Source organism: Cylas formicarius, unplaced genomic scaffold (assembly GCF_029955315.1).
Source record: "Cylas formicarius isolate icCylForm1 unplaced genomic scaffold, icCylForm1.1 PGA_scaffold_4__25_contigs__length_36172078, whole genome shotgun sequence".
NCBI classification, from domain to species: Eukaryota; Metazoa; Arthropoda; class Insecta; order Coleoptera; family Brentidae; genus Cylas; species Cylas formicarius.
The window spans coordinates 6,619,793-6,641,777 of NW_026844334.1; the positions used below are offsets into that span (position 1 = coordinate 6,619,793).

A 21,985-nucleotide genomic window follows, 5' to 3' on the forward strand; every position below is an offset into this window, starting at 1 on the left:
TGAGCTAGAAATGAAAATATTAATGAGGGATCGAAAATAACAAAAACTTCATCATCTTTCAGACTAATTGATTTGAAGTTCAATTGTCACCACTCTTCTATTCAATGGTATTTTTCATTTACAAAAATGCAATACAATAACAGGAGAATCAACGCTCACCTGTGGTTCCGATATCAATGACTCGTGCAGATGATCATTGGCTTGTATGGACCTCTTGTGGACCTTCTTGTGTTCGAATAGATAATAACCCTTTAAGCTTCCAATCTGAAATAAAAAAAAATCTTTTAAATGGTTTTTAACGGGCAACGTGCCTAAACATATCACAAATTCCTGCGAGTTCTTCATAGGTAAATCGGATAGGATTTGTGGAATTAAGATAATGATAAGATAATTATTGGCATTTTTTTTTTAATTACTTCGATTGTTGAGAAGTTATTCGAATCAATGTTCTGTCGGATATAACGTCACTAAATGTTTCAACTCCATTCCGGATGACAGCAAGTGCTGCTCGAACGCTCCCTGTTAGCGTACACGTAACAAAGTAAATGAAATTATTGTTAATTATATTTAAAACACACGACTGCTATCCAACGTTCAGGGTACTATACTGCGATTGCGCGAAAAATTTGAGTACGACCTGTTATCGCCGAAATTTTTGAACTCTCTCCTGCCTTTTTGACACCTTGCGAAGAACATTAAATCTTATACAGTTCGAGAAGTGAAGTTAGTGGTTAACTCCTTAGTTTTGGAGACCTGGGGCCCCAGAAGCAGAACATCAGCAGCAATTCTGTTTCGGTTATCGCCGTTGTGTGTTGCGCAATTACCTACGGAATTATCTTTTCGGTCATAATGTTGTACACAGGGAGTAATTAAATTCCAGCAATCTTACAGTCCTCTTGCGTACCTGAGTTTTCGAACCGCTGTGTGCTAACACTGCCATTATTTTGCTTTCTTCTGTAGTTCCTTGCTGCACCTCCAGTTCCATGGAAGTGACAAACTAAAAAATGTATTTGAGTTTTTTTTTTTTGTTAAAATGTGTAATGAATTTTTATAACCCCGCTTTCATAGTGACTTAATCAAGTTGATGTACGTTAATCCATAGAATCTCTTTATTTAAGGTGGTTAGGTGAGTAGCTTTGCTAGATCTCGCCGCTCTCCTATCTAATTCTTTTTTATTATTTAATGTTTATAGATATATAAATTTGGACCTGTTACTATTATTCTTATTATTATTCTAATAATAGTTTGGATGAAAATTAACCAATAATTTCACGAACAAATCTGAAATTCGGCTGTAGTGGTAATTCTAACCAGTCAAGTCCAAACCTGACCATCGTTAATTACTGATAAACATCATTAATATTCCTGACATCTACGCATTATAATATTAGTTCCATTGAATGATCGGAGAGTTCCGTTGGAGAATTCAACCGTTACTGTACAAAGCTATTTCTAAAAAATCGTTACATTTGGTTAGAAGCAAATTCAAAACTTTGTACGTGTTGGAACTGTGCATCTCGATAGAAGAGATATTTTTGCGATTAAAAACAAATCGAAAATGTTCAGGAAGAATGAAGCAACAGTATAATTTCAGTAGACAACAAATGTAGCTGCATTAAAGCTTATTACAAATCTGAAGGCCAAAAAACGTCCAATGAGGTTTGAAATTGACGCCGGCTTTATTTTGATGATCGTCCTTTATGCTCGCAAATGACATTTTTGTTAACCGATAAAAACTAGAATACAATCAGCAATGGTCACGCAAGTGCGTATTAAAATAAATCTTCTCTTCCCCTCCGATGTAAATGAATATTGCCGACGAAATCACCGATAGAACGTTCCCCTAATAATTTGTCCCTTTTCCGGTTTAAACCTGCTCGTGGCCGTAATTACATTTCCATCTACTAAACTGTAAATCGGACGTAGGGGGAGACCTTAAAGACCTCCCGAATACCGGGCGAAAATCATACACCTGGTAACTTGGAGCTAACCGTGCCCCTAATTTAACGACATTTTGGGCCCGCTGGCGCTCGAAATGTCCTTTTGGGTCCTAATGAAGAAGCCGAAACGCGTTTCAGTATCGGTTGAATACGCCTACGCAGTGGTGTAGAACAAATATACACCGGAAGAGGAAGTCCGTTACCTCGAAGAAATCGAATGAACTTTGGAATCGATGTGTTATAAGTATTTTTTTTTTTAATTTTCACAATCTTTCTGTTCACGATTGTCGCTTTAAAATCGACAAAAATATTTTTTTAAATGTTAAAGAAAATGATTTAAAGATCCGAGGTAAGGCTTTAATAAAGAAACCGAAACGCATTTCAGAAATTAAGAGAACATTAAAATCGATATGATCTGATATGAGCAATTTTCTTTAATTTTCACAATCTTTCCGTTCATGATTCATACCTTATAATTTGGAAAATCAAAGGAAAATATTCAAAATCCTCAAGCGTTAATATTCTTATGATTTTTTCAATTTGTATTGTTTGAGGACTGTGAATTCAGTTCTTACGTGACATCATCACGAATATGAAAAGTAATATAAATTCAAATATTATAACCTAAAGTCCAGGAAGCAAAAGAAGATAGAATTTTAAGTGTGTATTGACTTTTATTGTGTACGCCACTGGCCGCAGATTCAACTGACCGTTAAAACATTGGTTCTGGCCAGGTAAAGATCCTTTCACGTGCTTGAACACGTGCCGAAAATTTATTATTGAATCCGGAAATCGAGAAGGGTGAAATTGTGGTGGTGTAACGAGACCGGTCATAGCTTAACCGAATCCGACGCGATAAGAAGCGCTTGCAGTAAGTTACGATTTGGGGTTGGCAACGCCCGCCAGTCGGTTTTTTTACGACCTCCTCGAACGAATAAATACCTGTTCGCACCGGAAAATACTTTTTTTTTTTAAGGACAAGAGGGCATAGTACGTCAACCAGACAAGTATGTTACACTAGAATACTACTAAAAACAGTATTACCTAGATAAGTACATTTCATTGTTTACTGATTGAAGAAAGAAAATATTTTAAATACATCACTGAAATTTCCATCGAGTATAACTTTACTTGCTTTGAATAACTTCTTTATGGAAGTCACGAGGGCAGCGCCAAAATTTCCCGGCCTGAATATGAAAGAAACAAACAATTTTTTATTATTTTTCAATAAAGTCCCCCTTAACTTCAATACACTTATTACATCTCTTTATTAACAACCCAAAAATATTCTTTTGATTTGTCTGCAAAATGAGCTAAAACAGCCTCTTTTAACTCAACTTTGTCGTTAAACCGCCGTCCAGGTAATTCCTTTTTCAAATATCCAAACAAATAATAGTTAATGGGGGTCATATCTGGACTATAGGGAGGATGATCTATCTGTTGGAACCCACACTCTAAAATGGCAGCTTGTGTAACACCAGCACTATGGACAGGTGCATTATCGTGGATATAGTCAGTTTTCATCGACGTTTTACACATATGCAGTCTCGCAATTTATGTAATTATGTTGCGTAATATTTACCATTGACAGTAGTTTTAGCTTCTTTAAAATATATTAAAGGAATTCCTTCACAATCGCAAAAGATAATGGCCATCACCTTTTTTGTTGACTGGCAAACTCTGAATTTTCTTGGAGCTGCTTCACCCTTACGACGCCACTCCATGAGAGAACCATAGTTTCATCTCCCGTCACAATAGTTTCCATCACAGACTTCGGTTCCGACCAACAGAGTTCCAAAAAAGACCGCGCACACTCGACACGGCGTTGTTTTTGAATAGCCGAAAGGTTTTTAGGAACCCATCTTGCACTAACCTTATGCATACCTAAATGATCATGATTTCTGAGATTTACTTGACCTTTAAACGTCGATCACTCAATACCACGTCTTCCCCAATCGCAACAATATCTTCCGTTATGACCTCCACAGGTAGACCAGTTCATTCGAAAACCTTTTGCCCATTCTTTCACTACAGAATACGAACGAGAACTTTGGCAGTGCACATCATCCAGCCTTTATTTTAGGTGCTAACCCTTTTTTTGTCTAAACCTTGACTATGACTATGACTGCTCTATTATTTGCGACGTTTTTTCGAACACGTCTTGTTTAAAATGCTGTCAATAAAAAACTATTTGATGCAAGACTTCAATTTTTTTTTCGCAGCCTACTAAGATATATATTTAAAGGAAGATACAGTTTTATCGTGATACTGGAGCTGCATCTATGTCCGGCCGGGAAATTTTGGCGCTAACCTCGTATTTCTCCTCTTTATTACCTTAGATTATCACCTGACTTAGATTAATGCGGAAATGGTAATCCGTTTTATCAAATGCCATGTAATGAGTATCGTGGAGTACGGCTTTGTAAGTATATTTCGACGTCTACCATTCACGAATTGCATAATAAATGCTGTAGTTATTTCCGAACTCGGCGAAGCAATGCCGTGAGCTTCATATACCTGCATCGAAGGGTCCATTTTGATGTGTGCTTTTTGTTTAAATGAGAAAATTCAATAATTGAGAAGTTGGTTAATTATTGCCCCCTCTTGTAACCGGTTTATACTGATATACATATTTTAATATTTTTACCGCAAATAAATACAAGAAATAAACGCACACAACGAGATTACTGATTACTAACCAAAGATGTATGGGAAAAATACTTCAGAAAACTTTATAACACCTAAGAAGCCATAAGCCATAACAAATTTCTAAAATACGCCGGACTTGAGCTACAAAAACATCTAAAAATGCTCTACAACAAAATTTTAGAAATATCGGAAATACCTACGGAATGGCTCAAAAGTATAACTATCCCTATATTCAAGAAAGGACAGAAGATGCACCTAGAGAACTACGGGGGCATAACGCTGTTTAAAACAAGCATGAAACTCTTTACTAGCATTTTGAAAGAAAGACTTGGAACACAAATAACAAATAGGGAAGAACAACAAATCTCCAGACGAAACAAATCCACGACCGACGACATATTCATTATCAAACAACTAAAAGAAAAATCAATCGAATTTATTACAGCAGCGTAGGTCTACTTAATCGATTTGACCAAGGCATTTAATAAGGGTTCGCCTCTCCGACATTATTAATATAATGACAACAAAAAAAAAAACGCCAGATGCCATCGCAAGAGCAGGTAGTAGTCTCAGTATGAACAAAATGACTAAAGTAAAGGCAGGAGACATTTATACGGAAGAGATACTAGGAAGCACCAAACAAGGTGACAGCCTTAGCCCATTTCTGTCCAATGTGCTTTACCGATGATGCAGCGATTTTCGCGGAAACAGACGACGATCTACAAAGATAACTACACAAATTCTGCCAGGTCAGCCAAGCGATGAACATGACCATATCTATAGAAAATCAAAAAGCATGACCTTTGATAAAGAACCCGTAAGATGTAAGCTGGTAGTCAGGACAAAATTATCGAGCAACAATTTGAGAAGCCAGATGAACAAAGCGACTGCCAGGTCGGGCTGCTTAAGGCAGATAATGTGGGCGAACGAATACATGCGAAAGGATCGCAAGGTTAGGATCAATAAGACCTATATCAGGCTTATCATGACATACGGTATAGAAACCAGAGAAGAAACCAACAAAACGAAAAGCATGCGTCGAGTACCCGAAATGAAAACGCTCGGGACTATGGTAGGAAAAACAAGAAGAGACCGAATTGGGAACAGTGACATCAGGGACAAAGAAACAGATACTGGTACGTGAGAAGAATGGTCTGCCACGCATTGCACTTGAAGGGAAACCAATAGGGAAAAGAGCACCCGGAAGACCACTTAAGAGATGGAACGACAGCTGGCAGTCCACTTCCAAGGAACTGATATAGAGGAAACTACAAAGCCAACAAATCACAAGATCTTAAATGTGAATAAAAGGATAAGTAGAAGATGTATAGTATGGTATAGTATTATAGCATGGAAACATTTAATAATGTTGAATAGAATTTAAAAAAACACACACATTTGCAGCGCACTTCGTAAGAACCCAAATAAGTGTCCTCAGTGGAAAACAACTTTTAAGAATTGCGTTATTCATGAACTTACCCACGGTAGTCATCCGACGTGTATAACTGACATATTTTTCGCGAAACACGGTCGAACTCTACGTCAGAGGAAATTTGGCCTGTTAAACGACGTGTCAAAAACTTGAGAACTTTTCCTGTAGGGAGTGTCTAGTCCACCGAAGTTTCGCATTTGTTACGACGACGGCGCGGTGAAAATACATCTGTAGCGAAACTTAAAATTAAATTAAGCTTAAATTTTGGCCGAAACTTAAAACCGAGCTTCAACGATATTGTAACATATCTACATAAACTTAAAAATGGATCGTCACGTTTTCCTAAAGCAATTTAAAATTAACTGCAACAATTGTCTAGAAACTTGGCCGAGATGCATTAGAAGATGCAAAATTTCTTTATTACTTAAATCTCTATTTTAATTTTTCTTCAATATCTTCATATCCTTATTATAGACCCAAGGATATGCAAATTGGTTAGACTGAACTGCCTTCTCAGACTAAGATGCAATCGGGCAATGATCGGGCTGACTTCATCTTCCATAAAAGACATGTATTTTAGAAAACGCGGCAGTACTAATTTAAGACCTTGGGTATGGAGGTGGTCTTTAATATAATCACAGCATTTGCAAAGCGGCACACCATGCATACGGGTTGCAATCATAGATAAAAGGGCTCACCTTGCGAAAAAAAAGTGCCAACACTGCTCTTGGATACGTTCGTAATTAAGTTACTCTTGAAATAGTAATGTAGCACCAACGAAAGGCTAATTTGAAGTCAACCCACCCCAATAACTCCCGGAAAAAATCAGATTATCTGCTTAAATGAATTGATATTTTTTTGAAACCTCTATCATAGATTCGTGTTTTCTTGATAGCCCTAAATAATTTTTAATTTTTTTTGTCGCATCTATACGAATATTGTAAGGGAAATAAAAAATAAATTCGTAAGATCAAATTTTTAAAACAAACAAACAAAGTAGAACAAAATAATTTCGGAAGAGTATTCTCAGAACTTTTGAAATCAATGACGTAAAAAGAATTCAGATGGATACCATATCAGGAAATACAGAAAACTGTTGTAACAGTTATAACAATTAGAGCCTGGAAAATAGTTATGCCACTGGTTCTTGTTGTTATAACGGCGTTATGCCAGGCAATAAGGTTACAAGAAAAAATGGTATCTTTTAATCCGATTTGGACTGAACAAAATATTGATTCGGCATGTGAGTTTGGTTGAGATTTTCCACCCTGCATACGTATAACAGACTGATTTGTTTTTTATACTTTACTAGACTTCAGGCTTTTGTCGAATATTATTATATTATAATATATCTTTATTAATTTTTGATATTATCCGACAAAAGGAATGAAACGATTGAGCAGCAGGGTCAAAAACTGCTTGAGAGCCGTTTCGTTATCGACCGGCATCCTCTTCTGTGCCAAGGATAAGCACTAATGCGAGAAAATATAAGTCGAGAGTTCTGTTTGAAGACAAAATTATACGGGGACTGCTCGAGATAGCACAGAAATAATGTTCCACAGCATTGGATCTTTATTTTACCCCTTCTTTCCCGAAATCTTAATTTCAACAGAAAAAAAAAGGTACCGACCCCACGAACGAATGATCAAATTTAACCCCCCGGCGGCTTTTATTTTTAATTAATCGGGATTGGGGTTTTTCCCACTTCACTCTCCCTATAGCATTAGTTTCTTTCCTTCAAAATTAAATGAACCGCATGTTATCAGAAGAAGATTTCGCAACCCTTAATGTTAGGCAGCGTATACCAGTTTCAACTTCATTTCTCGCATCAACAGCTTCTGAATTGCCAGTCGTCATCATGCAGATACCTTTCTAAGATAATCTCCTCTAGTCCGTCCCTGTTTGTCTCTCTTTTCCTATGTTCATTCTTCAAACCTGACAACACTATTTTGGAGTCCATCGTGCCTATTACACTTGAGTCAATGAATTTCTTGTTTTTTATGTCTTCATTTTTTCGCTAGATCTTGCTCACACACAGTACCTAAATTTTTATTGATTTCTTAAACGTCAATATTGATTTTCCATTTTCCTGCGGAGGAATTTGCATAATCTAGCAAAAATTACCACAACTTACTTAATCTACGACAATCTTAGAACAAATCTATAAAATTCAACATCTACCGGAAAATCTTCGGCAAAAGAATTAAAAAGAAATAAACGTTCTCCGATTGCAAATAAAAAAAAACACATCACCCTCGTTATCGTCGAAAAGGCCTTAAATACAGTCCCGTTATCGTACAAAGTGAAATCGGCAATAAATGGTCACCAGCCCCAAACAATACTTCATAAGCTTTTAAACTGATCACCGGCAGACGTTGGGTGTGTTTGTCCGACCGCATATCGACGCTAAAGCGTCGTGCAAAAAATTCCCCGCAGACACGTCGAATTCTGTGTGTATATGTCTGCCAGAAATCGGGGCCGATAAGGAAAAAAAAACAAAATCCGCAAAACAGATAAAAATACACGACAAACTGGATGCTACGTGCTTTCTGGTTCCGGATTTTTAGTTTATTGGATTTAGCCCGCCATTGTTCAAATCGTGAACAATATTTGGACACGTTTGTTTCGGTCTCTGAAGTTCTTGTTGATGGCAATCAGAAATTGCGGATTGTTAACAGTGAAGGCAATACGGATTCTTGAGTTAAATTGGTACCAAATTATAGGACATAAAAATGCTGGTGTTCATATATATATATATATATATATATATATATATATATATATATATATATATATATATATATATATATATATATATATATATATATATATATATATATATATATATATATATATATATATATATATATATATATTAACAAATATGCAGGGTTGAGTGGCCTATTAAAACAATATTTTTTTAAATATTTTGCAAGTTCAAGGTTGGCAGATTTTTAAATTCTCCTCAAAATTCTTGATATTTTTCATATGGTAATTCCTATACCTAATTTCAAATGTTTTCGGGATATTGACAGTTGAAAAATGGCCGTGTTCCAACTTTGAAATCTCAAAAAATTAAAATTTTCTTTTAAATGGATCTTAATTAATTTCGTTCCCAGAAAAAGGGACTTCCATCATTTAAGAAAAAATACTGGAAGTTTTGGTCATAGCTGGGGGCCGAAAACATCAAGAAAAAATGTTTCTTTACATTTGGGATAGCTTGTCTATGATTCTTAACCACGGGGTCGGAAGATATCAGCAACATTCTCATCAGCAATCTTTATTGCCTGCTTCCTGGGCTTCTTCCGACAAATGTCCAATTATCTTAATACAAATTTTAATTATCTCTACACTATGGAATACATTTTTGTAACATTAGGAGTACCAACATAAATATATATTTTTCTTGTTTCTTCTGAATATCTGGTTATTACATTTCAATCGAAAACCGTTTTGGGATTAAAGAAAAAAAAGATTTTGGCAGTGTTTCCATCAATAATACCATTTTCAAAACCTGGCGTTCATATTGTCTTTCGGTTGACTATTTCCTTTGCACCTGTAGATGATGTAAAAAGTAATGATCAAAAAGTTTGACACATTTACGGAGCTATTTTACAGATATTTAGAGAGATCAAGAAAAACCCCAAAACACCATTTATCGCCAAAAAAAAATTTCAATTTCAAAATTACAAAATACTTGCAAAATTCTTTTGGTTCTTTGTGGAACTTTGTTAATACGATCTTCAAACATGTATAATATCTCTTGTAATGTAAGGCTTTGTCCACCAAGTTCGGGTTAACTGCCGTCTGTGCCACGTTGTTACCGGAATATGAAACGTGAATGAAAAAAATTTTTTTAAAATTAATCCCTTTACAAGCATGTATGTGAAATTTAAATCACAAATACATTTCATTACGTCAGAAATAATTTTTACAATGGTTATTCTGTCTAAAACCGTAAATCACTTTAAAACCTTTTTTAATATGAAAAGTTCTTTATAAAAATATAATTATACAAGATATTGTAAGTGTATTAAAACTCTAGTAAGTACTTCAAAGCTATAGAGAGAAATGAAAAAATGAAACGAAAAAGTTTACTGCACTTCACTAATTTGTACTATAGTTGTAATTCGTTTGTATTAGCTGGTTTAAACATTCGTTCACAAAACAATAGGCCATTTTTTTATTTAAAAATTAATTGAAAAGTCAAATAACAGCTTGCTTTTAATTGTTTTTTTTTTTCCCAAATTTCCCAAAATTGCGGTTAACATTTTTTAAAGAAATAAAATCCGTTACTTTACAATCCACCAATTAGGAGGAATATTTTAAGCAATGTGCTTATACATCTTGCTGCTGAAATGTTAAGCTTCAAAAACCAAAAACCTCTTCGAATTAACAAGGCAGGATAGCTCAAAAAATGATTGAAAATAGAAAAAAAAAAGAGTGCCTCCAATACCAACATAGAGATGAGCGTTGTAAGTGCTAAATATAGTCAAGCGGCAAGCGCTCGTTGCTTTGTTTGGTCGAAGCTTTCAGAAATAAAAAAGGGAACGAATTACCTTATCGCCGCTGCGAGGGAGTTATCAGACGTAATTCCGAGCAAATAGTGGTTTACAAAAAAAAGTCCGCGAGATTTGCGTTTTATGAAAGCTTGGAAATGCCGGTATATAAAATAATTTAATAACGGACGACCTACATAGTTTTAGTACCTCGATAATAATGCGGACCGTGTATATAAAATACGGAATACACGAACGGAGAGGAGCTCGGAGAAATGAAAACCCATTCCGCGACTAATGCGGTTCGGCTTGTGCCAACTCGTAAACTATTAATTAGACGTGAATTTTTTAAACCAAGAATGAAATTTTAACGCTCTTGCAGCACGATAGCGAAAAGGTAAAAGTGAATGCGAAAAAACTCGCCAGTAAGTCAAGAGAGACAGAGACGATAACAATAGTCCATTTACAACAAGTTTGATAAACGGCACTTTAGTCACGAGTTTAAAAAGAAGTTCATCATCGTATTGATATACGACTATGGTACACGATATAAAGCTCTGCCGATTCCTAACAACCACGAGTAGACTTAAATAGTTTTACCGAATAGTTAAATAGGAACAAACGTTGTTCGGATTTTCACATAAACATATTTCAATGACAGCCGTTTCGGCAACACCGTGCCTTTATCAAATGCAAAATGCATTTAAATATATTTACGTGAAAATCCGAACAACGTTTGTTCTTATTTAACTATTTTAAATGGATTTTCATCAAGTAAAAGCCACTTCAGTACAAGTTTTACCGAATACTGTCAAAGAAACAAATGAAATTAATACCAATAAGTGCTTTCAAATAACCTTCCCTAGGTTCAAAAATGCCATTAATTTTAGCTACGGCATAAATGATCTATTTCTTTAAAAAAACGTCCTATGTTAAGGATCTCACGGTAAGGTTAGACTCTAAGGATTTATAATGCGCGTTTCTAGAAATTTCAACAATCCTAAATCTGTGATCCTTGTATATAACACACTTATCGGTCAAACTTGAAATGCGAGCGTTTGGTATGGAATCCTATGTATTTTTAAATATATAAACAAAATAGAAAACATACAACATTTCAGCACGGTAAAAGATTTAGGCGCCTTAAATTAATAAAATTGAGTTGAAGAAGATCAGTTTCATACGTTCTATTTAAAACACAAACTATTCTCGAATAAAATTGCATGTCCTCAAATACTAGGTTGTATTATAGTATATTATGCAACAGGTGCGGTAAACGGCATTTGACTCACGAGTTTATTTTACACGAGCGGAGCGCAGCGAAGCGAGTGTTTAATAAACGAGTGAGTTAAAAAGTTTAGCGAACGTTGCATACTATACTTTTTCTACGACCTTTAGTTTTTGGGTACATTTTCTCAAAACAACACGAATACATTCGCTGATAAAGATAGACATGTGCTACTTCAATTTTCCCGTAAAATACAAAAATGAAAAAATATAAAAGATATTTTATTTAGAACAATAAAGTTGATCTCACTTCAAGTTTTGCCGAAGAACATTTCCGAATTGGATTTACCAGCAAAATACAAAAATAGAGAATCATACAGATTAATGCCAGTAAAACCAGAAATGCTATTCAATTGTTTATTATTATTATTATATATTATTATTATTTATTATTATCCAAATTTTAAATTTATTCTTTTTTTTTACAGAGATTATATAGTAATATAATAGTAAAATAATAATTATAATAAAAAAGATGAAATATCTAAAAGATTTACTCTACAATGGAAGTGGAACCATTTTGTCCAAGTCTTATTTTTTATTTTTTTGTTCCATATTTTAGCCGTTTGCTGTATAATATTTTAATATCAAAAACTAGAGTTCAGGAACAAAGCAAAAATCGAAGAAATATCAATTACATTTCAATACCAACGCAATAACAAAGATTGTTTTTTTTAATTGCTTTGTTAAGATTTATCCAGCAAAGTATACGTAGTGCAATATAATAAAACTTAGATATAGAAATGTAAATTTTGTGACGAAAATAGCTTCTTTTTTTTAAATTAGTTGATAAAGTGCACAACTGGGAAACTGGGTCCCTTATTTCAACACTTGTTGCGAATAACTGGCTTCTTCTATTTTATGCTTCGAGAATCAAATACACTAAAACCCATATACATCTCATTTTAAGCTCATACAATAAGCTACCAGTTAGCGCAAAAGAAACCAATTTTATACAATTCTTCTTTTATACATGGTCTTGGTTTATATATATTTTTAAATATAATATTTTTTATGGTCCATAAATGCTATTTTACATAAGCATACATTTTTATTAGTGTATTGCTGCTGTCTCGTATAGGGTCGTTTGAATATTTAAGACTATACATTCTGTCAATTTCATTCACGTCTACTTATCATGGCGCATTTCGCATAGTCATAAATGAAATGTTTCTGCTTAGCATCACTTGATCGGTAAGAAAGCTACGACCCTTTGACCGCAAGCCACGTCCCGACGACCCTGAATCTCATGTTATGATCGTCTAAATACAGAAACGTACGCGTTGATTTATCATCTCCAAGAACGCGATATTGCTAATTCCCTCGCCAACACCCGAGGTATTTATAATACCCGGTATAATTTGGTCCACATAAATTTCTCGCGTCGTTATTCAAAATTAAATTAATCCATTTATTACCTGCGGCGAGCTTTTTCGCAGATTTTTGGGTAAAGAACAGCCGGATACTCCCAACCCCGGGTTCCTTTCCGGGGATGCTGCCTCGCTTCCGTTGAAGGCGCCCGATCCTTTTAATTAACTTCAAGGAGCGCCGGGCGATCGTAAAACCGTTAAGGTGTTATCGGGGAGTTAAAGCAGTCGTAAAATTTAATATTTGAAATGGTTCGAAGACGAACGATCTGGCCCCTAGTCTATAAATTTATTCCCAAAATTTACAAAATATATACATGGTGTCTCACGCTTTTGGGAAAACTTTATCCACTTTTCATTTCATTTAAACTTTCTGATCAATTGTGTGAAAAATTTACCTAGAGGTATTTTTTTTTTCGGGCTAAAACTCCAGTTTAGATTGTAGTTAGTTTTTTCTTGAAATAAAACTATTTTACCAAAACTACTTATATTCGACCGTTACTTGACTTCGTATCAGCCACGAGAGGATATTCCTGACTAGGTTTGGTATGTTTATTTAAGCTTCCCTGCGCAGTAACCGAAAAAAATAGAATAGGTTTGTTTTAAATTTCAGTCAACTGTTTGGCCGTTTCTGTTTTTATATCTAATTTTTGAATTATTCATTGCAAGAAATGAAGCTAAGTTAAACAAAATGTGCAAAAATTTATAATATATAAGTAGTGTCCTAAATTTTTATAGTAGCTATAATCCATATTGCACTAAACGTTAATAATATTTTTGTAAATTTAGTTGACTCCACCAGAAAATCTTCTGTGTCATTCTTACAGGATCTTACTCGTGAATTTCTGGCGTTTTTTTGTTGGACATCACTATTATAATGTATGGTTAAACAGTCCAGTCTATGGTTCTTCTTGAAAAAAGTAAGCTTTATATTTAAAACATACACATTAATTTAATTTGTTTGCTTTAGGAATGCTAAATCTTATGTATGAAAGACGTGAAAGACCGAAATTATTCGGTCCTTGACCGGTGTATGTAGTGTGGTGTCTTTGTCTTGTCTTTTCACTTTTCTCAAGAAAGGTACTCTAAAATGGTGGAAATACGCGCAGTACTGCTTTGGACCACAGCCGTTTAAAAGGTTTTGATATTTTAAAAGTGAGTGACAAACGAAAGTTAACTGTGCCATTAAAATCAGGTGAAACGAATATCCAGTATTATGTTACAAACGAAGGGCTGTTGGATATGCTTTTCGAAACTCAGAAAAACGAACAGGCCTTCTAGGCAGAACACAAATGCTTAAAGAATTGCAAGTCATATACAAAAGTATGACTTATGAAGTCGCCTAAAAATGGTATTGTTGACTTGGATGGCGATTACAAATTTATAATGGTTTACCAAAATCACTTGGCCAAGTTTGTCTAGTTACGACCGTTAAAAAACAGGAGAACAGAAGAAGTAGCATATCACCTTTAATTTTTTAAATATTTGGAATTTTCGCTATATTGCATTCAGATAATGGCAAAGAGTTTAGCGACCTGGTGACATGGACGACCAAAATACCATTGAGAGCAATCCATCTTCACCTCCTGTATTACCTAATCAGCAACCCAGCACGTCCTCATCTGAAATGCCGACTGATCTACGACCTAGAACGCCTTCATCTCAAGTGCTGACTAGGCGGCATGACCTCATTGCAAAAATCACAAAAGACCTTTGCGTAATTTGTTGCATTAAACAAGGTCGCCAAAAAAACTTTTTACATGATTTAATCAAAGGGTATGATGAATGTTGACATTTGCCAATGACATTCAGAAATAATGATACTTGATGAATATGTGGTATATACGCGAAGCAAGTGGCGAACGTGGTAAATCCCGATAATCACCGGATTTCCGACTTTCACGGTAACACATATAATGATAAAATAACCGAAAGACAAAATTCCAGAACGATGATTACAAGGCGGAACTTTGAAATATCACTTTCGTATTTGCCTAACATATTCGCCACGGTCATCAGTAAATTTTATGAATTAATTTACTACATTTTCAAACACACTCACGCATATTTGGCTATCTTCTTTTATAGAACTACTCAGTCACTCGATGCAAAATTTTGTTTCTGCTTACCTAATGCAAGTACTATGCTTGATTAAATATAAAAAAAAGGTTTGTCTAGTCTTCTAAAAGTACCGTAAAATAACTACTGACTACTTTTATATATACAGAGTGTTTCCTAACAAATAGCAATATCTAAGACTGGAGGACGAATAAAAGTCGACGTATCTTCTTCGAAAAATGTCGGAAATGTGCGGCACCAGTTAACTCGCCGCATTCATCTCGAGCGTCAAAGTCGTTTTGGCCGGAATAAAAGCGATTACTATTATCTGCCAAAAGGTGCATGATACCGCAAAGCCACGGCGCCAAAGCTTGTCTACATATTTTTGCATGCTTGTTAGCTTCAAAGCTACTTGCGCCCGTCTAGTGACTTCTCTACGTGGAAACGTACATGTCGGAAACAAAGCATGGCGGGAAAGACTTCACCGTATAAAGTATAAAAGGGGATGATTTAGTTATGAGAAACGGTTCGCCTAGCCGGTAAACGCTTTGTAATACGACCCGAGCAAGTACGTGGATTTTCCGACTTGTACAAAAAAAACATGACAGCATTTAGTCGTATTGTTTGACTGCTAGAGTGTATAGGACGTCCTTGAAGCAGCCGTTTGATTTATTCAGTTTTAAAATTGATATCCAGTATTAGTAATGTTAAACTTAGATCGATCTGCGTGCGATTACTAATTAGATAAATGCCCGAGTGTGTCCTTTGACAGCAGTCGCTGATACAGCATGTGTTTTGGTTAAGCAACCATCTTCAGCAGTGAAATCAGAAGAAGCAAAGCAAAATTAAAAGCTTTATGAGCTTTATATCACAGTTTTTTTTTTACTTTTTACAAAACTTCTGAATTCCTCTGGCGTCGGTTTTTGCAGAAAGTGTTGACTAGAAGAATCTGGAACCAAACCTTCTCACTTTGTCTGGAACATCGTTTTCTTACAAGGGTTAAATTTCTTGAACAAACGTCGGGGACAGCTATGGTTTCTCCACTATCACCAGTCATCGCGAATATATTCATAGAAGCCTTTAAGGAAAACACTCGACACTTTTCATCTAAAACTAATATATATATATATATATATATATATATATATATATATATATATATATATATATATATATATATATATATAAAATAAATATATTCACGATGACTGGTGATAGTGGAGAACCCATAGCTGTTCTCGACGTTTGTTCAAAAATTTGACCGTCATAAGAAAAATATAACGTTATGAAGGTTTGGTTCCAGATTCTCGAATTTTAGTATATCATTTCAGGAATACCAACTTTGGTAAGGAGGGATTCTACGTGGAAACTAACTAGAATATCTTGTGTATCTAATGTAATCCATTTTAATTGTTCAATAAAGTGAAGGGAATTAAGTACGAAAGTATCAGTTTTCCCTGTAAGGGGTTTTAATAAAAAAGCTAGATATTTTCCTAGAGAATATGTTGGAGAACCAATGGTGCAGACAATAGGTCGAAGGGGTAATCCTGGTTTGTTGATCTTTCAGAGTCCGTAGAGACGAGGAATTTTAGGGTCATGTTCGGTAACAGATTTTTTCACCGGGTCTGATAGAAAAGAAGCCCTAACAACAGATTTAAGGTTGCGATCCATAGATGACGTAGGATTAAGTTGACGATATGACCCGTCTGTAGGAATTTCTTGAATCTTTTCCTGATTTCATCTTGTCCCACAAAAAACATCTTTCCAGAAACCTTGTAGAATTCTATCGCTTTTGTCCGAAGCTTTTTTTCGTATCTCCTATGGATTTCCAGATCGTATAGTTGATCGTTTTATTTGGCACACGGTGTACTACGGCGTCAGCGCGTCAGCAATTTCAAACAAATAATCGTCTCGCGAAACGAGTCCGAACCCGTAACTCGATTAGCGTCGTCGTGTCCGAAAATTGCAAACGCGATTTGCCACTTTAATTTCAACATTTCGCTCACATTTTTATTTAATTAACTGATTTTCGTTTCCCGTAATTCGCCCCGACTTACACAAAGTCCATCGCCGTGACGGACGAAAGCTCCGCACGGAATACATAGCGTCGAACGTTCGTACACACACACACACACACACACACACACACACACGTTCGGTTTTCTTCATAAAATAATGTTGGCAACATGCCCGGAACGTCGTGTTGCCCCGTTACGCTTGACAAAACGCAAACTGAAACAATTTAGTTTAGTTGGCTCAAAACGACGTCTGCTAAAATTTAATGATACCGGACCAATCCGACAAAACACTAAAGCCGGATTTGTTGATATATTACGGAGATTTTCGGCCGTACTCTCGGATATTAGGCAATTTAAACTTGCCCGGCAGATAAACACACCGACTATAATTGGCCGATGAATTTACCGACGGCTCATGTTTCCGCTGGTTTATAGTAAACGCCTGGCACATCTCGCACCCAGGATTGCCGATGGTTTCACTTTTGTCGCCGTTGGTCGTTTTTTTTTTACAATTTTCGCTCCCTTTATCTACAACGGTTAATGTTCCGTGGATTCCATACGCGGAAGTAGAAAATCAACCTATATCAATTCAATGGAAATAAGCCTAGACCTAGATACGATATTCTCAGTTTTACCATTCAACAAAATGCTGAAACAGGTTGAAACTGACCAGCAGGGCAAGTGGTGTACAAAAAACGTCTGCCATAAAAGAAAAGTTCACTCTTTCTGTTTTAGAAAGGAAGAAAGAAGAAAAGAAACAAAGTAAGTTTAAGTAGAAAACTGTTATATGAAACCTTGAATTTTACCTGAACAAGCTTTGCTTGAGAGCAATGAAATTCTGTTTGCTTACGAAGGAACAATTGAGAAGTATAACCCAGAAGCGCATGTATCAAGGTGAGACGCGGATTAACGAGGTTTATGTATTATCAAAAAAGACAAGTGCAGCTTTCATATGGGTTATATAATTATTGCATCTATTATTTTCATTCAATTTAACGCAATTTAATGTACTTGTTAAAACAAAATTTTATTTACATTTCTGTTACATCCCACGGCACGTCTTTTTTGTATTAATGGCCCTGATGGGTGGCTCTGTTGCCCTCCTGCATGTACAACGAGGTTTTATTACACCACACCATTTAAAAATGGAATATAAACAAACTATTGGCACGAATAAATACTTCGGCCAAATTAATATAGCAATAAATGATAATTAATGTTGCATGTGTTTTCGGGATATTGTTATAAATGTTGTATTACACACGCCATCAATATTCTCAGTGACCGATGCCGGTAGGTTCAAACGATCTATACGGAACCGCGATTAAAGGGCGTGGCGTCAAAGTCTCGAAAGATTTCCTCGTTAGCGCTTTCAACTAGCTGCGGGAAAATTCTTTTCTAATAGTCACCGGTTGGAAGCGTCACAGGCAAAATTATACGTAATGATCTTTGAAATTCGCGATGTTAGTGACAAACCATCGGAGGGCTTTTTAATGAGATAAAAGGTTCGTCGAAGCGAATGATTTGATCAATTAAATTAGATTTAATTCGACTTTGATAGATTGCGGAACGGAGGGCGATTAAATCGCCCGGATTGTTTCAGGTATGTGAACGCCATTTTCATTAGTCGAGCCGTCGACGACAAACGCCGAACGGGCTCTCCACAACGCGTTGATAATGGCGACGCTATTCGCTCGTAAGTGGTGAATTCAAACTCGGTCAAGTAACATCCAGTTAAAATATGGCAACTTGTGTCCAGTATAATGTGAGATACCGGTAAGATTTCGAATTCCTATCAATTCTTTTACTAATCGGTGCGGTACCAAAGAATTCCACAGGAATTAAAACTAAGTACACAGCAATTTTAAAAAATTGTAAATCTAAGAAAATTCCAGAGCAACTCCAACTAAGTACAGAGAAATTCCAAAAAATTATTAGACTAAAATGAATTACAAAGAAATTCCGATTTTTTTTATAAAACATCTGGATTCCTCCTGCGTTGGCTACTTCAGATATATTAAAATCCGAGAATCTGGAACCAAACCTTCTCACCTTAATTGCGAAATGCTTGTCTGGAATATATTTTTCTTATAACGGTCAAATTTTTGAACAGCTATGGGTTCTCCACGATCACCAGACATCGCGAATATATTGATGGAAGCCTTTGAGAAGAAAGCTTCTCGACGCCTTCCATCTAAAACCAAAATTATGGAAACGCTACGTCGATGATACTTTTGTTATTTGGCCTCATGGACAGGAATCCCTAGTATATTTTGTTATACATTTAAACTGTATACACCCTAACATACGTTTTACCATTGAATTAGATACCAATAACAACCTCCCATTCTTAGAAATTCTTATCAATAGAACATCAGACCTAACATGGGGTCATTTTGTTTACAGAAAACCTTCGCACACAGACGGATACCTTAATGCATTGTGACATCACCATCCGGCCCAAAAATCATCGGTTATCAACTCTCTTGTTTACAGAGCCGTAAAATTATCTCAGCCCGAGTCATTGAACCCAGAATTACAACATCATCTCTCTCATCTCTCATCAGTTCATCTCTCTCATAATTTCCACATTAAGGATTATTAAGCGTTCTATTACAAAATACACCTCACCACAACCTTCCAATAGCAATGAAACCGAAAGCAATCCCACACTGGCCACTGTTGTCTGTCCTTATATTCAAAACAACACTGACCAAATATATCAAAAGTTCTAAAAAAATATAACGTCAAAACGCGATTTACCACTTGTCTAAAAATTTATCAACATCTTCGATCCTTCAAAGACAACATTCCATTCCACATGTCAACTAGACTCATAGAACATGAAAGAGCCTTAAGACTAAGACAAATAAACTCATCAGCAGTTGCCAAACACAATCACGAAACCTTCTCCTTCTTCCAGTGCCTGCTTCATTCTAGTGAAGGTTGGCAATCATCCTTTGGAATTCCTCACGATCTTCAGTCATGAGTATTAGATTTGCGGCATCACGTACATGGAACCAATCTTGAAGGTTTTTCAACCATGAAAATCTTTTTCTACCCAGACCGCGCCTGCCTTCTATCTTTCCTTCCATGATCAGCTGTAATACGGCATATTTTTGATTTTTAAAAATGTGGCCAAAATAGGAGGCTTTCCTTCTCTTGACAGTGGTTAGTAATTCTCGTTCTCTGTTCATTCGTCTTAGCACATCTTCGTTGGTCACACGATCCGTCCATGGTATTTTAAGGATCCGTCTAAAGAGCCACATTTCAAAAGTTTCCACCCTTCGCATGCTGGAGACCTTCAAAGTAAAGCTCTCAGCACCATAAAGTAGGGTAGTCAAAACATAGCATTGTGTTATTCTGGAGCGTGTTTTCAGGTTAAGATCATTACTTGTGAGAAGCGACTTTAATTTAAAAAACGTGCCCCTGGCTATCTCTATTCTTGTCTTAATTTCTTCATCTGGGTCCCACTCGTCATTTAGCCAGCTTCCCAAATACTTAAAGCGGTGTACTCTCTCTATGGGTTGGTTATTAATTGACAGTGACGCATTGTTAATACCACTTTTAGACATTACCATGAATTTCGTTTTACTGTAGTTTATTTTAAGTCCGTAATTTTCACTGATAGTATTTACTCTGTTGAATATCTTGAATGGTGTGGGCTAGTATTACAGTGTCATCTGCATACCGAATATTGTTTAGGAATTTCCTATTAATTTTAATTCCAATTTCGATGTCTTCCAGAGCCTCCTGGAAAATTGCCTCTGAATATATGTTAAACAGAAGCGGGGAAAGAACGCATCCCTGTCTTAGACCCTTCATAATTTTGATTTTATCCGAGAGATGGTTATCACACTTTATCTGGACCACTTGATTCCAATACAGCTGTTTAATTATATTGATGTCTGTACTATCGAGTCAATTAAAATTCTTGCATGTAATCAATTCTTCTACCACTGAAAAATCCGAGAGTCTATAGAAATCTATAAGTAACCTAACAATCTTAACGGCGACTCAGGTCTCTACCTGTCACCCATCGGTCATCTGAGACGGTGTTTATGCGGCTCATTTAGCTCAAATTAGTATAGAATTAAAAAGTATTACAGTCTACACCCTCTGCTGTTAATGCAATTAATAGGAGCGTATGCTCGAAAATCGAATTTGATAAAAAGTTTTCCAATTTTTTTTTTCAATATTATTGCACCACGTTAAAAAAAAACACAATCATTTTTCGGTGGGACACTGACATAGACACGGAAAGTAATAAAACATGTACTACATTACTATTTACAAATTTCATGGATTCTTCCTGCGTCGGTTGCTGATAAATCAAAGTGGACATTTCTCCAATCATTCTGTGGGCTTCTTCAAAGCTTAACTGAACACAGCTCGCAATCTTATCTATACCTGCTTATGTATTATATCGGATGATTGTTTGTTGAAAGGTAAAACTTGAGTCGCGGTTAAGATTGTTTGGTTGCTTATAGATTTCTATGGATTCTCGGATTTTTCGTTGGTAGAGGAATTGCAAGAATTTTAGTTTTATCGAATAAAATTGTAGGTCCAGTCTCGTGATTGTGTTGGCAAGAATTGATTACATGCAAGAAGATTTGATATCCGGTGTCTTGACTGTCAGGACATCAAATCTTATTCGACAAAACTATTCTTACATGTAATCAATTCTTCTGCCAAAAAAAAAACAGAGAATCCATCTAAATGGCGCTGTTTTTAC

General features: G+C 35.7%; 1 protein-coding gene across 1 annotated transcript in view; it reads right to left on the bottom strand.

Moving 5' to 3' along the window:
• The window catches only part of LOC132700616 (furin-like protease 2), a 543,155-nt gene that overhangs the window by 220,641 nt on the left and 300,529 nt on the right, over positions 1-21,985 (bottom strand). Inside the window, exon 3 of the mRNA XM_060668045.1 lies at positions 160-264. Within this exon, the coding sequence (XP_060524028.1) occupies positions 160-264 (105 nt within the window). The remainder of the gene's footprint in view (positions 1-159; positions 265-21,985) is intronic.